This window comes from Delphinus delphis, chromosome 3 (genome assembly GCF_949987515.2).
Source record: "Delphinus delphis chromosome 3, mDelDel1.2, whole genome shotgun sequence".
NCBI classification, from domain to species: Eukaryota; Metazoa; Chordata; class Mammalia; order Artiodactyla; family Delphinidae; genus Delphinus; species Delphinus delphis.
In genome coordinates, this window is record NC_082685.1 from 16,376,462 (window position 1) to 16,397,205 (window position 20,744).

The 20,744-nt window shown below is 34.9% G+C and overlaps 1 protein-coding gene across 1 annotated transcript; it reads right to left on the bottom strand.

The window, feature by feature from the left end:
- Positions 1 to 1,443: 1,443 nt before the first annotated feature.
- LOC132421688 (olfactory receptor 2T27-like) lies at positions 1,444 to 12,552 on the bottom strand. The gene is given in 4 exon segments (XM_069540507.1): positions 1,444 to 1,495; positions 1,497 to 2,123; positions 2,125 to 2,383; positions 12,381 to 12,552. Coding segments are annotated over 4 exon segments (1,110 nt in total).
- Between the last annotated feature and the right edge of the window lie 8,192 nt (positions 12,553 to 20,744).

A 20,744-nucleotide genomic window follows, 5' to 3' on the forward strand; every position in this document is an offset into this window, starting at 1 on the left:
TCATTGCTGTGGTGAATCAGGTCTAGCTGAGAACATAATATCTAATTAAGTATCTTTTCAGAATGAGAGACAATTTATTGCTTATTAAATACAGCTGCAGGACTATATGTAGACACAAAGATAAAATATTTTTAATCTAGTTGAAGATGTAATTCTAATTTACATTTAAAAGACAAAAACAACCAGTAAAAAGATAAATGAAAGTACAAAACAAATTATGTGGAGTGATAATATTTCTTAATAACCAAAATTACTCAGTGAAAGTTGTGTAAATTCAAATGTGTAATTTATGGCCACAGCATTGAACTATAAGAGAATTAATGGATTTTTAAGAATAAATTGTTAAAGGTCAAATATATCAATAAGTCAAATATGTAAAAAATATAAAGATCAGAAATAATAAATGGGTAAGTGTAGCATGAAAAAAATCCAAAACAAGATGTTAATATAGCACACACACAAGAAAATTTTCAAAATCAATTGAAACTAAATGAATAAATATATATTGCAATTACAATGAGGACTCATCATTTACTAACTCAATAAAATAAAAAGCATAAAATCATATATACCAATTTTATGAATTGGTTCGTATACACATAAACTATGCACACACACATATATATCTATTTGTTATGTTATAAATGTACATGACTCATCAATTTGATAAGAAATAAACATCAAAAAATAATTATTCCCTTGGACCCATTATTTTCACTTTTGAAGATTTAGTAAGAAAAAAGTATTTTTCACAAAGTGGGACCTTTCATAGAAAGAAGTTTATAATTTGGAAGGAAATGGTATGATAAATTTTAAAAATAGTTAAATAGACTATAATTATAAAGTCAAACTACTATAGATAATTAGATAAATATTATCAAAGCTATACTATTGTGGTTCTAGAAATTAGTAAAACAAAACAAAAAAAACCAAACATACAACATCACTTCCAATATAAAGTGGTAAGAAGAAAATTTTGTGTTTGTGAGCCACACTTGAATAATATATTCAAAATTAAATATGTTGTCATAAGAATTGGAAAATAAAGTTATGACCAATGTATAATAAGTATTGACAAATATTGTTACAATACAGTGGTTTAGGGAAAATTAGTTTAAAATGTAGTATAGAGTCAATACTACTTAGGATTCACATTTTTTCTCTTCCCTAATTAAAAAAAAAAGACTTGTTTTTTATATTGATTGTCTACTGGCAGATCTATGACATTGCATTTTTCTTAATAAATGTGTGAAGATATTATGCAGCATAGCAGCAAGGCATGCTCTGTTTCATTAGTAGTCCACAGGGGATAGGGTGAAGTGGTTTGGCCATGAGACGTCTACAGAAAAGTACCATTTGCTGGCTGTATATTGCTCATCTCTGTTACAGTGAAATCCTTCTGTAACTAAGGTCTATCCTTTCTTCTCCTATTCTCAATAGATATCAACTTCTTATGGTTACTTTTCTTCTGAAGACTTTCCTGAGGGCTCCAGCCATCTCTGTTTCTCAGACTGTAGATGAGGGGATTGAGCATGGGAGTGAGGATGGTGTAAAAGATAGAGACCACTTTGTCCTGCTCAGCAGTGTGATAGGCTTTGAGAAGAAAATACTTGATGATGATTAGTCCATAGAAGAGAGTCACCACAATCATATGGGAAGAACACGTTGCCAAAGTCTTCCTCATCCCCATATTTAATCCTAATCTCAAAACAGTGTAGAGAATCTGCCCATATGAAGCCATTATGGCAGATATTGGAAAGAGGAGAAATACAACACCACTGACAAAAAAACCATTTTCATAAAGAGAAGTGTCAGCACAAACAAGCTCCAGAAGAGCTGGGATCTCACAGAAGAAATGATGGATGTCCCTGGAGCCACAATAAGGAAGATTCAGAACATAGACAACATTGATGAAGGCATTGAGAAGTGCATCCAGCCAAGTGCCAACCACCATGAAAATGCAAACTGTAGGGCACATGAGAACTGAGTAGTGGAGGGGATGCAATATTGCCACATAGCAGTCGTAAGCCATGACTGCCACGAGAAGGCACTCTGCTCCCACCAGAGTCATGAACAGGAAATGCTGAATTACACAATTAGTATAGGAAATGTTGTTTTTTCCAGACAAAAGTAGAGATATACAAGAGGTCCATCAAAGAAAGTTAACTGAGAAGAAATTTCATAGGAGTATGGAGGTAAGAGTCCAACCAAATGAGAATCACCATCATAACATTGACAATATGGGCGACAAGAAAAACTAGGAAGATGAAAGTAAAAAGTAGCTTGGGGGGTCTGGATTTGGTAAAACAGTCCCAGGAGAACAAAGGCAGTCCCAGTGGTCCTATTTTTCCATATCTCCATTCTGTCCATCCTAATTCATTACCTTGGATAGAGTTTACAAAAATCTTTAGATCCACTCTCTATCCACTTTTGTACCACTCTTATTTTACAATGTGTCACTTTCATTTTCTTCTTAGCAATATCAATGATATATTTTATATATAATGTGGTTTGACTATATTTAATTATATGTGATATCACAGAATGTTGTCACTCTCACAACTTTAGTGCAAAATTTCTTAAGACAGATTTATAAATAATTCTCAGGATTGGACACGTTCAGTATTTTAAGGAAATGTATTTAAAATCTTTGAAATTTTCTAAGTACAATTTAATTAAAAGAATAAAAAATTAAATATATATCTCTATAGATCTATCTATTTATCTATAAAAAATATCCAACACATACTTAAAGTCATTCTGTGGTCTTGAATAGTTCTGATTTCCAAGTACTAGAGATTAGATAAGTTTTCAGTCTTAAGTAAATAAGTAATCTTCTGTACACCTACACAAAATCTTTTCAGTGTTTTACATATGTCATTTTGACCACTATAACAGTCTTCAAAGGGTTACTTTCTTTGTTTTCAAAATACGATTAGACTCTCAAAGAGATCAACTAATACGTGCAGATATAGAGTACTGGAACTAGAACTATAATTAGATGTAAATGTTTGCAAGTGTTCTGATCTAGTCTTAGCTGTTACCTAATTCTCTAAAAACGAAATTGGTTTAAGGTGTTCTGTTTTTAAATAAAGAATGTATAAGAACTTTTTTTGATATTTGACAATTGACAATCTAAGACCATCCAGAAAGTACAGAAAAAAGCTCAAACAGGCTGCTTGCTGAGTCAGATTCCAAATCCTGAGGTCACATAGTCACAAGACTGTTGATACTATGAAAAACAAAAACAGTAGCAAACAATCAAATGACTGTTATTGATCTATTCTGGCCAGTGGGCTTGGTAATTTTCTTTATCTGTGCTGTAGTTCAGTAAAACTCTGGGTGTAAGAAAACATACAGCACCTATCTAATGAGAAAATAACCTATTCTGTAGAGAAAAAACTGGAGAGAAGCTCCATTGATAGGTTTCAAGTGCAATTTGAGAAGTAATTTGCTTATGTACAGGCATTACATTTTTCAAGGTGTCCCTCAAAATTGTGACATAATAAAGCACAATAATACCAAAAATTAAATTTCACACAATTAGACTTGCTCCTTGAAGAATGTAGTTAGTGGCTGTCATGATCTATAGTGACTTGCTTTTATGGCTTGAAACTTGACCATTTATATGTTGTTCTATATAAGAAATTCCACCAAAATTAGCATTGACTCCTGAACAAGAATTTCTTTAAACAAGCCAACTCAATTAGGAAAAAAAAAAAGATTACCTTCACTCAGGATTTATTTGGTATCTCTTCTTATCCCAAGTCTTTATGAACAGTGTCTATGAAGTTACATACACTTTGCTTGAAGGAAAAGAAGTGAGTAAAATGCTTCAATGAGAAAATTTAAAAAAAACACTAAGTATTTTAATTCCTGATGGTAAATTAATTGTATTGTCTCTAAATATAAATGCATCTTTTAGTATAAAAATGTATATTTTACAGAGTCAGCTATCCTAAACCAGTAGTGCATGTTACCACTGTTGGCAGATGCAGATGTAACCTAGATAGGATAAGGGAATTATAAAATAGTAAGTAATTTATTAAAAGGCTATCCTTCTATATTTTTAATCCTCTCTTAGTGTGATGTTCTCCCTTGAACAGATAGTGTTATTACAGCGCCATAAAGACTTTAGACACTCAGTAAGAATTTTGAAATTTTGAGTTACTTCCAATTGGCTACTCTTCTTGTTTACAACCAAATAACTTGGTATGTGATTTCTTGAAGTCCAAGACCACATGAGGTGAGTATTTTGTTCTGTTTACCCACTCCAAAGTGAAAATTAACATGCAAGAAAGTAGACAGAATCATAGACTGTTGTTTTAGTATTAATATTAAATGTTATTTTACCTCATGTTGTTTAAATGATTTCCACAAATGATATTTTATATAATAGTCCATAATTTGATGAAAATTATATTTTCTTTTTTTAATTAATTAATTAAATTTTTTAAAAGTTTTAAATTTTATTTTATTAATTTTTTATACAGTAGGTTCTTATTATCCATTTTATACATATTAGTGTATATATGTCAATTATATTTTCAATATTTTAAGTACTGAAGACTTTTTAAAAACACATTTACAGATGTGACTGACAACTTATTAAAAAACTGCATAGATTTTTTTTACATGAAGAGTCAATTTATTCAACTGAAATTACTGGTAGGATCTTAAAATCCAAATGGCTCAAAGTTTAACCAGTTTTAACTCAAATACTTACCTTTTACACTGTTTAAGTATTATGAATAAGAAGCGTATCAAATATGCAGTCCTTTGTGCTTAATTAAGACTAGGAGCAAAAGATGCATTTTCCCTAATGTATCTTTTTTCAACAAAATATATTAAATTGTTATATTTATTTTGATAAAGTCAAAATTTTTACACTTACAAATTTTAAAAAGATTCCTAATTTGAATCTTCAGAGGCAAATAAATACATAAGTAAGTAAGTAAACAAATAGATAAATCCCACTGTCCATGTTAAAAGATATTCAATGGCTATACGTTCTGGGTATGTATATTTTTTAATTCAAAAATTGAGCCAAGTTTTTCTTTTCTTTTTTTTAATGGAAGGATATATCACATCAGATACATGTGGTAAGTACATAAATCTGGTATTTAAAAGTATTGCTCTATTTCACTTATTATTTATATTGAATTACAATTTTGAATAAATTATTCTGTAATTTTATTTTTACCTGTATTGCAAAACAAGGCTGATGTTGTGTCTTGTAAAGAAAAGTTCCTGGTCAACATCAAGCCTTTCAACTAATTATTTGGCATCAAATAAATCCATTTTTTTTCCAGAAATACTAGCTATAAATTTTAATTTTTTTCCCTCAAAATATCACCAGAAATTTCTTTATGTAGACGGAAGCATTGCACATAGAAGTATCCAGAGTGACTCATCTCTTGATGTCAGGTCCATACATTATCAATGAACTAAGGAGGTTAAATAGCCCACAAAAATCTCTCTACCATAAAGAGTTGTGACAACTTATAATTCCACCTGTACTGTCCTCAGAGAAAATGTCCCTTGTTTGCCTCTCTCCTCCTTTAGGTAGACAGTAGCATAATCGTTCCATTGTCCTTCAAATACCCAAATAAATAAGCCTGTCCCCTTAGAAACAAACAATAATATCAGTCAATTTCATAATCATTTGTTTATCAGCACCAGATTCCTCCACCTTGACAGTTCAAAAATTGCCATGTCAATATCCCAGTTCAGAATTTAATAGATGCGACTATAGAATATCTGTCATTTAAGATCCAGAGCAAGTGTACTTCTTTCCTGACTTCACCATTGTTTAATGACCTCAGATATGTTACTTGACCTTTGGTTTTTCATGTATAAAATGGGATAATAAGAGGATACATGTGAGGTTTTGTGAGGATAATGTTAATTAATTATTGCAAATTTATTAGGATAGTGAAAGATGCACAGGAGAGAATAAAAGTTTCACGATGTGGAGTTGAGCTTGAATTTTATGACTAAATATAATTAGGACTATGAATTGATCTATATAGTTTTGTGTTACCTTCTGGTCATATCACAAACTAGAGACTTATGTAACAGCCTATATATATATATATATATATATATATATATATATTTTTTTTTTTTTTTTTTTTTTTTTTTGCGGTATGCAGGCCTCTCACTGTTGTGGCCTCTCCCGTTGCGGAGCACAGGCTCCGGACGCGCAGGCTCAGCGTCCATGGCTCACAGGCCTAGCCGCTCCGCGGCATGTAGGATCTTCCCGGACCGGGGCACGAACCCGTGTCCCCCGCATCGGCAGGCAGACTCTCAACCACTGCACCACCAGGGAAGCCCAGCCAACATATATTTTTAATGAACTACATGTGTGACTCTATATATCACCCATGTACAGTAAGTTTCTGGGTCTTTTTCAACTAGAGATATGCATCTACCTTTGTGAATTTTGTACATTTGTGATAATATTGCACATATCTTATTAAAGTAACCCTGTGCACTCTTAATTGCAAAATTATTCTCATTTTTCTATATATAGAGAAGCATATATAATGTTTCTCAGAAGTTGAGCTTAATTTGGGAATGATACATCTAGCTGAGTTTTAGTTACCTGGGAGATAATTAGGTCACACTGTGAGGTTAGTTAGGTCAGGTCACATGGTGAGATTCGTTTGATGTAGTATTGGTTGTAGTGTTAGCCATTGGATTTTTCTAGTGTGTATTTGTATATCAAACTAGTGTTATCATTTATTGATTACTTTCTATGTGTCAACCAGAGTTCTAAGTACTTTACCTTTATGTTAAATCCTCAGGCCTGCTAATGTCCCTACCAGTGAGGCACTGTGAATAATACTGCTTCAGTGCCTGTGATCATATCCATCATGTTTTACATACACACAACTTTAATATCACTAAAGTTTTGATTTAGAATTTTTTACTCTACTTAGAAAAATTTTAAATATAGTGTGAAAATCTAAATTCAACAGAAATCAGCATTTGAGAGGGACTTGAACACACCTCAAAATCATTACAACAACCATGTAATTAGAAAGCCCATCTCTCCTTTCACAACTGTGCTCATTTGTGCAAACTTACCAAAATATTCAGAAAAAGGGTAAAAAAAAACCCCAATTATTAGCATTATAATTACTAAAAAGGGTAAAGTGTAAAAATAATTTTGGAATTAATATATGTTTTTTTTCTCTTAAATTCAGTCTTTTCTTAAAGTTTCCTTTGGGCTTTAGAATAGCGTATGCACAATAATACTTTAGAATTTTTTTAAAGCTAACTCAAAGTTTTAATCTAGTTTTGTTATCAGTGAAAATAATTGGAAATATAAGGACCATTCAGTATGATCTCCTTTCTATTAAAGAAACATAAGGTCCAAAAAAATCACACTACTTCTAACATGAGTAACAATCTTTATATACCAGGCTCACTGTTATTAGGTTGGCATCAACTCGACCCATGTTCCCCAGAATACCATTACCTTTATGGTTCATGGCTAACATTTACAAATGAGAGGAATTTACACATGATTTGAAAAATAGAAGACAATGAAAGGAGTTATTATCTGAGGAAGGCAGATGTATAAGCAAACATGAGTTTTAATTAGCTTCCTGGTGAGCTTCTAGGAAATATACTATATAGGTGCTAGAGACTGAGACCATCAGTAGGACCATCACACAAATCCTGAGATTTGTAGCACCTTCCAAGTGAGTTTCTAAGACCACCCCAAAATTGCCTTCATTCTTCCAGCCCTTCTAAAATATAAACAAGCATCTAATTTCCTATGGTAAAAATCAATTATACCTGGAAAATAATGAGTGAATTCTATTTACAATATAATACAAATGCTTTATACACAGCATTTTTTTTTTTGCCAAAAAATGTACTAGGAGATAGAAATTCAAAAATAGGAATCGGAAATTGATCTCCTAATCTGATCAGATGACAGTAGAATGGTACAATAATTGCCAGTGGAAGATGGAACAAGTATTCCAGACTATACTGTGACCAAAAAAAAAAAAAAAGTTAATTGAATTATCACTGGTTATTGGTGAAAATAATGCACATCAAAGGCAAGAAAAACTTACTCTTTTTTTTTTTTTTTTTTTTTTTGTGGTACACGGGCTTCTCACTGCTGGGGCCTCTCCCGCTGCGGAGCACAGGCTCCGGATGTGCAGGCTCAGCAGCCATGGCTCATGGGCCCAGCCGCTCCATGACATGTGGGATCTTCCCGGACCAGGGCATGAACCCGTGTCCCCTGTATCGGCAGGCAGACTCTCAACCACTGCGCCACCAGGGAAGCCCCAAACTTACTCTTTTTAAAAAAAAGTTTTTATTGAAGTATTGCTGATTTACAACGTTGTGTTAGTTTCTGGTATACAGCAAAGTGATTCAGATATTTTCATTGATAGTTTTTCATATGTTTTGGCAACAATAAGTTTATTGTATATGTCTGTGAGCCTGTTTCTGTTTTGTAAATATGTTCATTTTATCATATTTTAATTCCACGTGTAAGTGATATCATATGGTATTTGTCTTTCTCTGTCTGACTTCACTTAGTATGATAATCTCTAGGTCCATTCATGCTGCTGCAAATGGCATTATTTCATTCTTTTTTGTGGCTAAGTAGTATTCCATTGTGTGCGTGTGTGTGTGTGTGTGTGTGTGTGTGTGTGTGTGTGTGTGTGTGTGTGTATATATATATATATATATATATATATATATATATATACCACATCTTATTTATTCATTCACCTGTCGATAAACATTTAGGTTTCTTCCATGTCTTAGCTATTGTAAATAGCATTGCTATGAATATCAGAGTGCATGTATCTTTTCTACTTAGAGTTTTCATCTTTTCCAGACATATGCCCAGGAGAGGGATTGCTGGATCATATGGCAACTTTATTTTTTTAAGGAACCTCTATACTATTCTCCATAGTGGCTGTACCAATTTACATTCCCACCAACAGTGCAAGAGGGTTCCCTTTTCTCCACACCCTCTCCATCATTTATTGTTTGTAGATATTTTGATGATGGCCATTCTGACTGGTGTGAGGGGATACCTCATTGTAGTTTTGATTTGCATTTCTCTACTAATTAGTGATGTTGAGCATCTTTTCATGTGTCTGTTGGCCATCTTTATGCCTTCTTTGGAGAAATGACTATTTAGCTCTTCTGCTCAGTTTTTTGATTGGGTTCTTGTTTTCTGATATTGAGCTACATGAGCTGTTTGTATATTTTTAGATTAATCCCTAATTGGTCACTTTGTTTGCAAATATTTTCTCCCATTCTGTGGGTTGTCTTTTTGTTTTGCTATGGTTTCCTTTGCTGTGCAAAATATTTTGAGTTTAATTAGGTCTCATTTGCTTATTTTTGTTTTTATTTTTATTACTCTAGGAGACAGATTTTAAAAGATTTTGCTGCGATTTATGTCAGACAATGTCCTGTCTGTTTTCCTCTAAAAGATTTATAGTGTCTGGTCTTACATTTAGTTCTTTAATCCATTTTGAGTTTATTTTTCTGTATAGTGTTAGAGAATGTTCTAACTTCATTCTTTTACATGTATCTGTCCAGCTTTCCCAGCACCACATATTGAAGAGACTCTTTTTCCCATTGTATACTCTTGCCTCCTTTGTCATAGACTGGTGTCTATGACCATAGGTGTGTGATTTTATCTCTGGTGACCATAGGTGTGTGATTTTATCTCTGGAATTTCTCTCCTTTTCCATTGATATATATTTCTGTTTTTGTGCCAGTACCATACTATTTTCATGGCTGTAGCTTTGTAGTATCGTCTGAAGTTAGGCAGCCTGATTCTTCCAGCTCACTTTTTCTTTCTCATGATTGCTTTTGCTATTCACAGTCACTTGTGTCACCATACAAATTGCAAGACTTTTTGTTCTAGTTCTGCGAAAAATGCCATTGATAATTTTATATGTATTCCATTGAATCTGTAGATTGCTTTGGGTAGTAGAGTCATTTTCATTGATTCTTCTATTCCAGGAACACCGTATATCCTTCATCTGTTTGTGTCATCATCAATTCCTATTATCAGCATCTTCTAGTTTTTAGAGTACACATCTTTTGCCTCCTTAGGTAGGTTTATACCTAGGTATTTTATTCTTTTTGATGAAATGGTAAATGAGATTGTTTCCTTAATTTCTCTTTCTGATCTTTCATTGTTAGTGTATAGGAATGCAAGAGATTTTTCTGTATTAATTTTGTATCCTTCAACTTTACTGAATTCATTCACGAGCTCTAGTAGTTTTCTGGTAGCATCTTTAGGATTCTCTATGTATAGTATCATGTCAACTGCAAAGAGTGACAGTTTTACTTCTTCTTTTCCAATTTGGATTCCTGCAATTTCTTTTCCTTCTGTGATTCCTGTGACTAAGACTTCCAAAATTATGTTGAATAAAAGTGGAGAGAGTGGAGATCCTTGTTATGTTCCTGATCTTAGAGGAAATGCTTTCAGTTTTCCACCATTGAGAAAGACGTTTGCTATGGGTTTGTCGTATATGGTCTTTATTATGTTGAGGTAGGTTCCCTTTATGCCCATTTTCTGGAGAGTTTTTTATCATAAATGGGTGTTGAATTTTGTCAAAAGCTTTTCTGCATCTATTGAGATGATCATATGGTTTTTATTATTCAGTTTATTATGTGGTGTGTTACATTGATTCATTTGCGTATACTGAAGCATCCTTGCATACCTGGGATAAATCCCACTTGATCATGGTGTATGATACATTTTTTTTCTTTTTTTTTTTTTGCGGTACGTGGGCCTCTCACTGTTGTGGCCTCTCCCATTGCAGAGCAACAGGCTCTGGATGCGCAGGCTCAGCGGCCATGGCTCACGGGCGCAGCCGCTCCGCGGCATGTGGGATCTTCCCGGACCGGGGTACAAACCCGTGTCCCCTGCATCGGCAGGCGGACTCTCAACCACTGCGCCACCAGGGAAGCCTGTGTATGATACTTTTAATATATTGTTGGATTTGGTTTGCTAGTATTTTGTTGAGGAATTTTGTGTCTATGTTCATCTGTGATATAGGCGCATAATTTTCGTTTTTGTGTGTGTGACATCTTTGTGTGGTTTTGGTATCAGGATGATTGTGGCCTCGTAGAATGAGTGTTCCTCCCTCTGCTATATTTTGGAAGAGTTTGAGAGGGATAGGTGTTAACTCTTTTCTAAATGTTTCATAGAATTGGCCTGTGAAGCCATATGGTCCTGGACTTCTGTTTCTTGGAAGTTTTTAAATCACAGTTTCAATTTCAGTACTTATAATTTGTCTGTTCATATTTTCCATGTCTTCCTGGTTCAGCCTGGGAAGGTTGTACCTTTCTAAGATTGTATCCATTTCTTCTAGGTTGTCCATTTTATTCGCATATAGTTGCTTGTAGTAGTCTCTTAGGATCCTTTTTATTTCTGTAGTGCCAGTTATCACTTCTCCATTTTCATTTCTAACTTTATTGATTTGAGTCCTCTCCCTTTTTTTCGATGAGTCTGGCTAAAGCTTTTTCAATTTTGTTTATCTTCTCAAAGAACCAGCTTTTAGTTTCATTGATATTTGCTATTGTTTTCTTTGCCTCTATTTCTGCTGTGATCTTTATTATTTCTTTCCTTCCACTAACTTTAGGCTTTGTTTGTTCTTCTTTCTCTTGTGTTGTGTTTGGGTTGCTTTTTCCTGTTTGTTTGTGTATCTATTGTAGTTTTTGAGTTTGCTGTTCTCATGGGGTTTTGATATAGCAATGTATATATTTACAAGGTTGTTATAAATTGCTGGTCTCTTTCCTGCCTAGAGAAGTCCTTTAGCATTTGTTGCAATGCTGGTTTGGTGGTGCTGAATTCTCTTAGCTTTTGCTTGTCTGTAAAGCTTTTGATTTCTCCATCCAATCTGAAGTGAGCCTTGCTGGTTAGAGTATTCTTTGTTGTAGGTTTTTTCCTTTCATCACTTGAAATATATCATGTCACTCCCTTCTGGCTTGCAGAGTTTCTGCTGAAAAAAATCAGCTGATAACCTTATGGGAATTCCTTGTATATTATTTGTTGTTTTTCTCTTGTTGCTTTTAGTATTTTTTCTTTAATTTTTCTCAGTTTGATTAATATGTGTCTTGCCACATTCCTCCTTGGCTTCACCCTGTATGGGATTCTCTGTGCTTCCTGGACTTGAGTGAGTGTTTTTGGCTATAATCTCTTCAAATATTTTCTCAGGCCCTTTCTCTTGCTCTTCTCCTTCTGGGACCCCTATATTGCAAATGTTGGTGTGTTTAATATTGTCCCAGAGGTCTCTGAGAGTGTCCTCATTTCTTTTCATTCTTTTTTTCTTTATTCTGTTCTGTGGCAGTGATTTCCACTGCTGTGCCTTCCAGCTCACTTATTTGTTCTTCTGCCTCAGTTATTCTGGTATTGATTCCTTCTAGTGTATTTTTCACTTCCATGATTGTATTGTTCAACTGTTTGTTCTTTATATCTTCAAGCTCCTTGTTAAACATTTCTTGCATCTTCTCGATATGTGCCTCCGTTCTTTTTCCGAGATTTTGGATCATGTTTACTATTATTATTTATATTATTTTTCAGGTCGATTACCTATCTCCTCTTCATTTAGCTATTCTTGTGGGGTTTTATTGTGTTCCTTTGTTTGCAAAATATTTCTCTGTTGTCTCATTTTGTGTAACTTTCTGTTTGTGGTCTCCTTTCCTCAGGCTGCAGGATCATAGTTCTTGCTTCTGGTGTCTGCACCCTAGTGGGTGAGGTTGGTCCGGGTGCTTGTGCAGACCTCTTGGTGGAAGGGGCTGGTGCCTGCCAGTGGTGGTTGGAGCTTGGCCTTGCTCCTCTGATGGACAGGGCCTTGTCAAGTGGTGTGTTTTGAGGTGACTGTGAGCTCAGTATGACTTTTGACAGCTTGTCTGCTGATGGGCAGGTCTGCGTTCCCCTTTGCTCTGTGCTTGTCACTGCCCTGTCAGAAGTGGGGTTTGCTCCCTAGTTGTTGGAGTAGAGGACCCCATATCTGTTTCTTAGCTTATCTGTGATCTGTAGTGTGAGGTAGACAGGATTGGAACACTCGCAGTGGGAGGGAAGCCAATGAGTATTCCTCCTCTGGAGCTGTTTACCTGTGGGTGTGCTCTTTTGTGTCACCTTTTACCCATTGTGCAAGCTCTCAGATTGTACTCTTGTTGACACAGCTCTCAGCCTCACCTTAACTGTGGGTATGCAGCAATTGACCCTGCTGTCTCTCAGTTGTTGTTTTCACCAGGCCACCAGCATAGATCCACTGAAGTCAGGCCCAGGTTTGCAGGAATCATGTGTCTGGACCCACTGTGGGCACTATGGGAGCAGCTGAGTCTCTGACCTTGCCAAACCCCCATGTGTATGTGCCCACAAAGTCTACAGCTGCTAAAACTAGAACTGTCTGGGCTGTGGGAGCACTCATTGTCTGTCCAGATGTTCTGTAGGTGCTGAGTTTACAATGCTAGGCATAGTGGAGTCAATTCATGGTTTGCACAGTTGCAAGGAGAGATTTCAGCTCTTCTTCCTTAGTCGCACAGCCCCTGGGGCTCAACTCTGGTTTCAGCCCCACCTCTGTGTGTGGGCCACCCACAAGTGTCTGTTCCTGAGTCTTCCCTGGTGAGGAGGGGGCATAGAGACTGCAGTGGCCAGGGTCGCAGAAGCCCTAGTGGGGACAGGGCGCACAGGGTAGCCAGTGGCCACGGGCACAATAGAGCTGGCCTTGGCAGTGACAGGGCATGCCGGGGAGCCAGAGGCCACAGGCGCAAGAGAGCCTGACCTGGCAAGGGCCCTTCCTAAGTGCCTGAGGAGGCAGAGGTGGGAATGTGGGGAGAGAGGTTGCAATGGTGGCCCTGCCCATTGCACGTCACTCAACAATGGTGCTTTGCTTCTATGGCAGTCCGGGTTTCCTCCACAAGTATTCCTGGTTGCAGATTTCCTCACTTACCTCCTCTCAGGCTGTCTCCTCACAGCCAACAACAGTCCTTTCCCCAGGTGCTCTCCAAACCCCACACTCCAGCACCTAGCCACTCTCTGCACAAGCAGATATATGTCTCAGGCTGAGGCAAGCAGGGCTGTGGCACAGACCTTCTGTGTAGGTCTCACTCTGTCCTGTCTGCCACAGACTGGTTGTTGGGATCCCCTCCAATAGCCCCCAAGGCTCCCCTTCTGTCCCAACTGATCTCCCCGCCTGTGAGGGAGCTTCCCCACATGCAGGAACCTCTTCTCTCCTTCAGCTCCCCCACCAGGGGCACAGGTCTCACCCTGCTTCCTCTCCTCTTCTTTTCTTCTTTCTTTTGTCATACCCGGTTATACAGGGATCTTTCTTGTCCTTTTAGGTGTCTGAGGTCCTCTACTAGTGTTCAGTCGGTGCTCTGTGAGAATTGTTTCATAGATGTATTCTTGATGCATTTGTGGGGAGAGATGAACTCCATGTCCTCGTACTCCTCTGCCATCTTGACTTCCTTCAATAAATGGAGTCTTGACCTGGATATATTCCAGCGGGAATAGTGTGTTCATGACACCACACTATACTAATTTCTTTAATTCCTGAATATAGAGTAGAAATAGACATTCTCATCAATATGAAGCTAGCAGCAAGATTTATTGCATATATAGTTTGAATTATACATGTTGAATATTATGTTATGAATCTTGTTTAATACCATGACAAATGTGCAAACACAAATGTATTTTTATATGAAGGTTATATTTTATGCCACCAGGAAATTTATTATCTTTAACTATAGAAAAATATTTCTACTAATTTTGGCACACTTGAGGATGGTTTGAAAATATTATGCCAATGACCTAAGTATGAGTAAGATGCCTTTTAGGGGGCTCTTCCATCTTCCTGGTAGGCCTTTGTCTTTTCTTAATTTACCACACACATGCATTTTGATTTGCTTTGTATTGTTTAAGCAGGCCACTAACTTTGTTTTGTTCAGGTTAGAATTTATAATCTGTCCTTTGTGGGCTGTGGTTCCATTACCCTTAAATACCCTACTACTTTCTCCCATTAGTTTAACCACACCAGACACCAGAAGCTCACTAATTTCATAGAATAAACAGAACAGGGAAGAACATGTAATGTGGGCACTGGATAAAGGTGAATAATCCATTAGCAAAAATTAGAAAATACAATTTTAAATATACGATGGCATTTAGAATATGAATAATTGCTAGAAATTCTATTAAAAGATGTACAAGACCTATATACAGAAAATTACAGATATTGCTGGAAGAAATGAAAGACTTACCTAAATGGGAAGATGCTCCATGGTCATAGATTAGAAGATCAGTACTGTGCAGATAACAATTGTACACAAACTAAATTATTAAGAAGAAAACTAAGAAACTGTTTTACATACAGAATAGTGGAGCTCTATTAGTAGCATTATGTTTACCATACCAAGCAGAACGTCATGGAAACTAATTTTCTCAACAAAAGTTTATGATATAGAAGTATAGGTTGCTAGATAAGTGCACACATCTGGCTTCTTCAATATATTTATGTGCTTATCTGCATGGCATTTTGAGGCACGACGATCATTTTTTCTTAATCTTTTATGTTACCATACTGTTACTCTGTGATCAAACATGCTAGTATTTGAAATAACATCAACCCTTCTGCCATTCATAATTTTAACTCTCTGCAGAGTAGATCTAGGATGTAGAACAGCTGGGGAGATGTGTAGGATATCAATATATCTAGTCATAATAAAATGATTATGATTGCTTTGTAGTGGAGAGAATACTTATTCATCAGGATATCTGCTATGAAGACTGTTGACTGTGGATGAAAAATGTAATTTGTTGAGGTATGTAAGTAGGTAGTGGTGTCACGTCAGAGTAGAGGCTATCCAAGGGAGTTGACATACCACCAGATCCTTTTAAAAACACAGGTTCTAATTAACTGCTGAGTTTGTTGTTATTGTTTGTATGGTTTTGGATATGAGAAATTAGAAATGGAAATATGAGATCAGAGCTAAATTGCTCCTTATTAAAGTAATTTGTTTACTCTAGTAACCTTCTTTCTCTATGAATATCCCACTGTAATAACACGTTTTTCCTTTAAATAAATATAGGATAGTTTCACTATTGAGTTGAGAGCTACCAGAATATTATCTTGCCTGGAATATCTTCACATGTTTGCCTAACTCTAAATGTGAGTCGTCTTTAAGAACTTGGCTGAGGTGTTACATCTTCCGTAGTATTTTCCCCTGATACCTGCTACTCGACATTGCCTTAAATTTCACTCTTGCCATCACTGATTGGGTTAATTGAACAGCCTTTTAGACACAATACACGCAGTAGCTATCTCTGTAACTATACTTTCCATGATAAATAATAATGATCTGAGTGTCTCTCTCCCATTATGGAGTTTTTGAAGAAAGGAACGACATACATATACATCTTTGTCTTTTAGGGACTTCACATTCTTACTAGTTCTTATTTCATAATTAGTAAATTGATATTTTGGAAATTAGTTATTCATTAGTAAATGACTAGGAAAACATAATAGAGTGACTTAATGATAAAAAAGAGTTTTCTCTAAAAATAAATTAGAGTGCAAAATTTGATTTACAGTGTATCTCTGGAAAATCAAACTTGAAAACTTTTGTTTTGAATTATTTTTACATTATGATAAATTCCTCTTGAGCTTCAGTTTATTTGAGTACTGAACTTCAAACTTTCCTGCTTTTTGTTGGTTAGAGATAACTTATATTTAATATTTTCATGTATCGCATTTTTATATATAATTGTGAAATACAAAAAACATACCACCTTAATTTTAAGTGTACAGATCATGTTAAGCACTTTCACATTGTTGTGCAACAAATCTCCAGAATGATTAATTTTCCAAAACTGAAACCATATACACATTAAGTAACTCCTCATGATTACCTTCCCCAGCCTTTGACTATCAACTTCTACTTTTTGTCTCCATGATATTGAAAATTCTAGGTACCTCATATAAGTGGAATGATAAAATATTTGTCTTTTTGTGACAGGTTATTTCACTTAGCATATTGCCCTCAATATTTACCCGTTTTATAGCGTAAGTCAGAATTACTTCCTATTTAAAGTCAAATTATATTCCATTGTGTGTATATACAACATTTTGTTTATTCATTCATCCATCGTTGGACACTTGTGTCCCTTCCATCTTTTAGCTATTGTGAATAATGCTACAACACATGTGTATAAATATCTCTTTGGATCTCTGTTTTCATTTCTCATTTCTTTTGAATGTATACTCACAAGTTGAATCAGTGGATCATAGAGTAATTCCATGTTTAATTTTTTGAGGAACTTCCATACTGTTTGCACAGCAGCTGCCTTATTATACCTTCCCAACAACAGTGTACAAGCGTTCCAACTCTTCCACATCTTTGGCATTTTTTTAAAAATAAGGGCCATCTTACTTGGAATGAGATGTTACCTTATAGTGGTTTTGACGGGCATTTGCTAATGATTAGTGATGTCGAACAGCATTTTATGACTGTTGGATATTTGTATATTTTCCTAGAAGAAATGTCTGTGTAAATCCTTTGCTAATTTTTTAATTGGGTTATTTGTTTATCTGTTGTTGAGTTGTAGGAGTTTTTTATATATATTCTAAATATTAACCTCTTAGCAGATATAGGATTTTCAAATATTTTTCAAATTACATAGGCTCATTTTTAGCACTGTTGACTGTGTCTTTTAATGCAGACATTTAGTTGTTTGTTTGCTGTTTAATTTTGATATAGTACAGTTTATATATTTTTTGTTTTTGTTGTCTATTATTTTGTTATCATATCCAATAAAGTAGATCAATATCAAATACCATGTGGCTTTTCACTGTTTATTTCCTGGGAGTTTTATCATTTTAGTTCAAGTGTTTAGATATTTTTTCACTTTTTTGTTGTTGGTTTGTTTTCCCTTACTCTTTCATGCTACTCTCCAGCTCTATTCAACTTCTTGGATTTATTTGAAAAGGAAGCATTAAAATTTGGCCAAGTTCATGGGGTTTGGATTCAAGAGGACTTGGGCTAAAAAAGCTTGCTGAAATTTTTTGTTTGTTTGTTTTGTAGATACTATCATATTAACAAATTTCTTTTCTATTCCAAGTTTGCTAAATTAGAAAAAAAACATATAGATACAAAATTTTATGAGAAAAATTCTGTGTCTATTGAGATGATTTTGAACTTTCTTCTTTACTCTCTAATATGTTGAAAGACTAGATTTATTTCTAATTATAAGCATATTTTTTATTCCTTATAAACACAATTGGTCATAAGTTATAATTCTTTTTGGTATTCTTGAATATATATATATACAGATTTTGCATCTGGGTTTATAAGTGAAATTGGCCAGTAATTTCTTTGTTTTCCTATCATGATTATCCTACTCTCAAAAAATGCGTTGGACTTCTACCATTTCTTTCCATTCTTTGGAATAGTTTGTGTAAGATTAGAATTATTTCTTCCTTGAATATATGGTCGAACTTGCCTATAGAACCACATGAGGCCAGAGTTTCCCATGTGAAAATACTTATGTTTCCTAATTCAATTTATTTAATGACACATTATTATTCAAATTTACTGTTTATTCTTCTGTCAGTTGTGATAAGTTATATATTTTCTAGGAATTTACCAATTTCATATAAATATTCAAAGTTGTTTATAATATAATTGTATCTATTTGAAGACTGAATCATGTTTAGTAATTATCATTTTTTTATCATTCCTGTTATTATTAGTGCATTCTCCCTTTTTTCTTCAGTCTTTCCAGATAATTATCAATTTTATTAATTTTACCTAAGAACTAATTTTTGGTTGAGCTTTTCTTTTCCAATGGAATTTTGCTTTCCATATTATTTTATTTTTTATTAAAGTATAGTTAATTTATAATATTATATTAGTTTTAGGTGTACAACTCAATGATTCAATAGTTTTATAGCTTATACTCTATTTAAAGTCATTATAAAATACTGCCTATATTTTCTGCATTGTAAGATATATATGTTTTGCTTATTTATTTTATACATAGCAGTTTGTAATTCTTAATACCCTAACCCTAACATACGCTTCCCCCTTCCCTCTCCCTGCTGGTAACCACAAGTTTGTACTCTATAACTAGAAGTCTGTTTCTCTTTGTTATTTTTTTCATTTTTAAAAAATTTTTATTTATTTATTTATTTTTGGCTGTGTTGGGTCTTCGTTGCTGCACGCAGGCTTTCTCTAGTTGCAGCGAGCGGGGGCTACTCTTCATTGTGGTGCACGGGCTTCTCATTGCAGTGGCTTCTCTTGTTGCAGAGCACGGGCTCTAGGCATGCAGGCTTCAGTAGTTGTGGCACACGAGCTTCAGTAGTTGTGGTTTGCAGGCTCTAGAGCGCAGGCTCAGTAGTTGTGGCGCACGGGCTTAATTGCTCCGCGACATGTGGGATCTTCCTGGACCAGGGATCAAACCCATGTCCCCCGCATTAACAGGTAGATTCCTATCCACTGTCACCAGGGAAGCCCTATTTTTTTCACTTGATACACTATTTTTTAGATTCCACATATATGTGATACCATCCAGTATTTTTCTTCTCACTGTCTTATTTCCATCCATTTTCCTGCGAATGGCAAATTTTAATTTTTTAGTGCTGAGTAATATTTCACTGTGTGTGTATGTAAGTGTGTGTGTGTATCACATCTTTCTTATCCATTCATATGTTGATGGACACTTAGGCTGCTTCCACACCTTGTCTATCATAAATAATGCTGCTATGAACATTGGGCTGCATTTCTCTTTTCAAATAGTGTTTTCTTTTTTGTTGGACAAATACCCAGCCGTGGAATTGCTGGATTATATGGTAGTTCTATTTTTAGTTTTGTGATGAACCTCCATAATATTTTGTATAGTGACTATGCCAATTTACATTCCCACCAACAGTGATCTATGGTTCCTTTTTCTGCATCCTCACCAACATTTATTATCTGCAGCCTTTTTGACGATAGCCATTCAGAAACGTATGATGTGATATCTCATTATGGCTTTGACTTGCATTTCCCTGATGATTAGTGGTGTTGAGCAAATTTTCATGTACCTATTAGCCATATATGTCTTCTTTGGAAAAAGTCTATTCAGATCATCTGCTCAGTTTTAACTGTGTTGTTTGTTTTATTTGATACTGAGTTGTATAAGCTGTTTATATATTTTCAATTTTAGCCCCTTATTGTTCATATCATTTGCAAATATTTTCTCCCATTCACTAGATTGTCTTCTCTTTTGTCAATTTTTTTTTGTAGCTATGAAAAAGCTTTTACATTTAATTAGGTCCAAATTGTTTATTTTTGCTTTTGTTTCCTTTGCCTTAGGAAGAAAAATGAAAAAAAATAATGTTATGATTTATTTCAGAGTATTCTGCCTATGCTTCTTCTATATTTGTTATGATTTCCTGGCTTATATTTATGTCTTTAATCCATTTTGAGGTTTTTCTTTTGTATACTGTGTGAGAAAATATTCTAATTTCATTTTTTTCACCTGTAGCTGTCCAGTTTTCCCAGCACCATTTACTTAAGAAACTTTCTTTTCCCCATTCTATATTCTTGTCTACTTTGTCATAGTTTAACTGACCATAAGTGCATGGATTTATTTATGGGCTCTCTATTCTGTTCCATTGATCTATGTGTTCTAGTACCATAGTGTTTTCATTACTGTAGCTTTTGTGTACATTCTGAAGTCAGGGAGTGTGATAAAC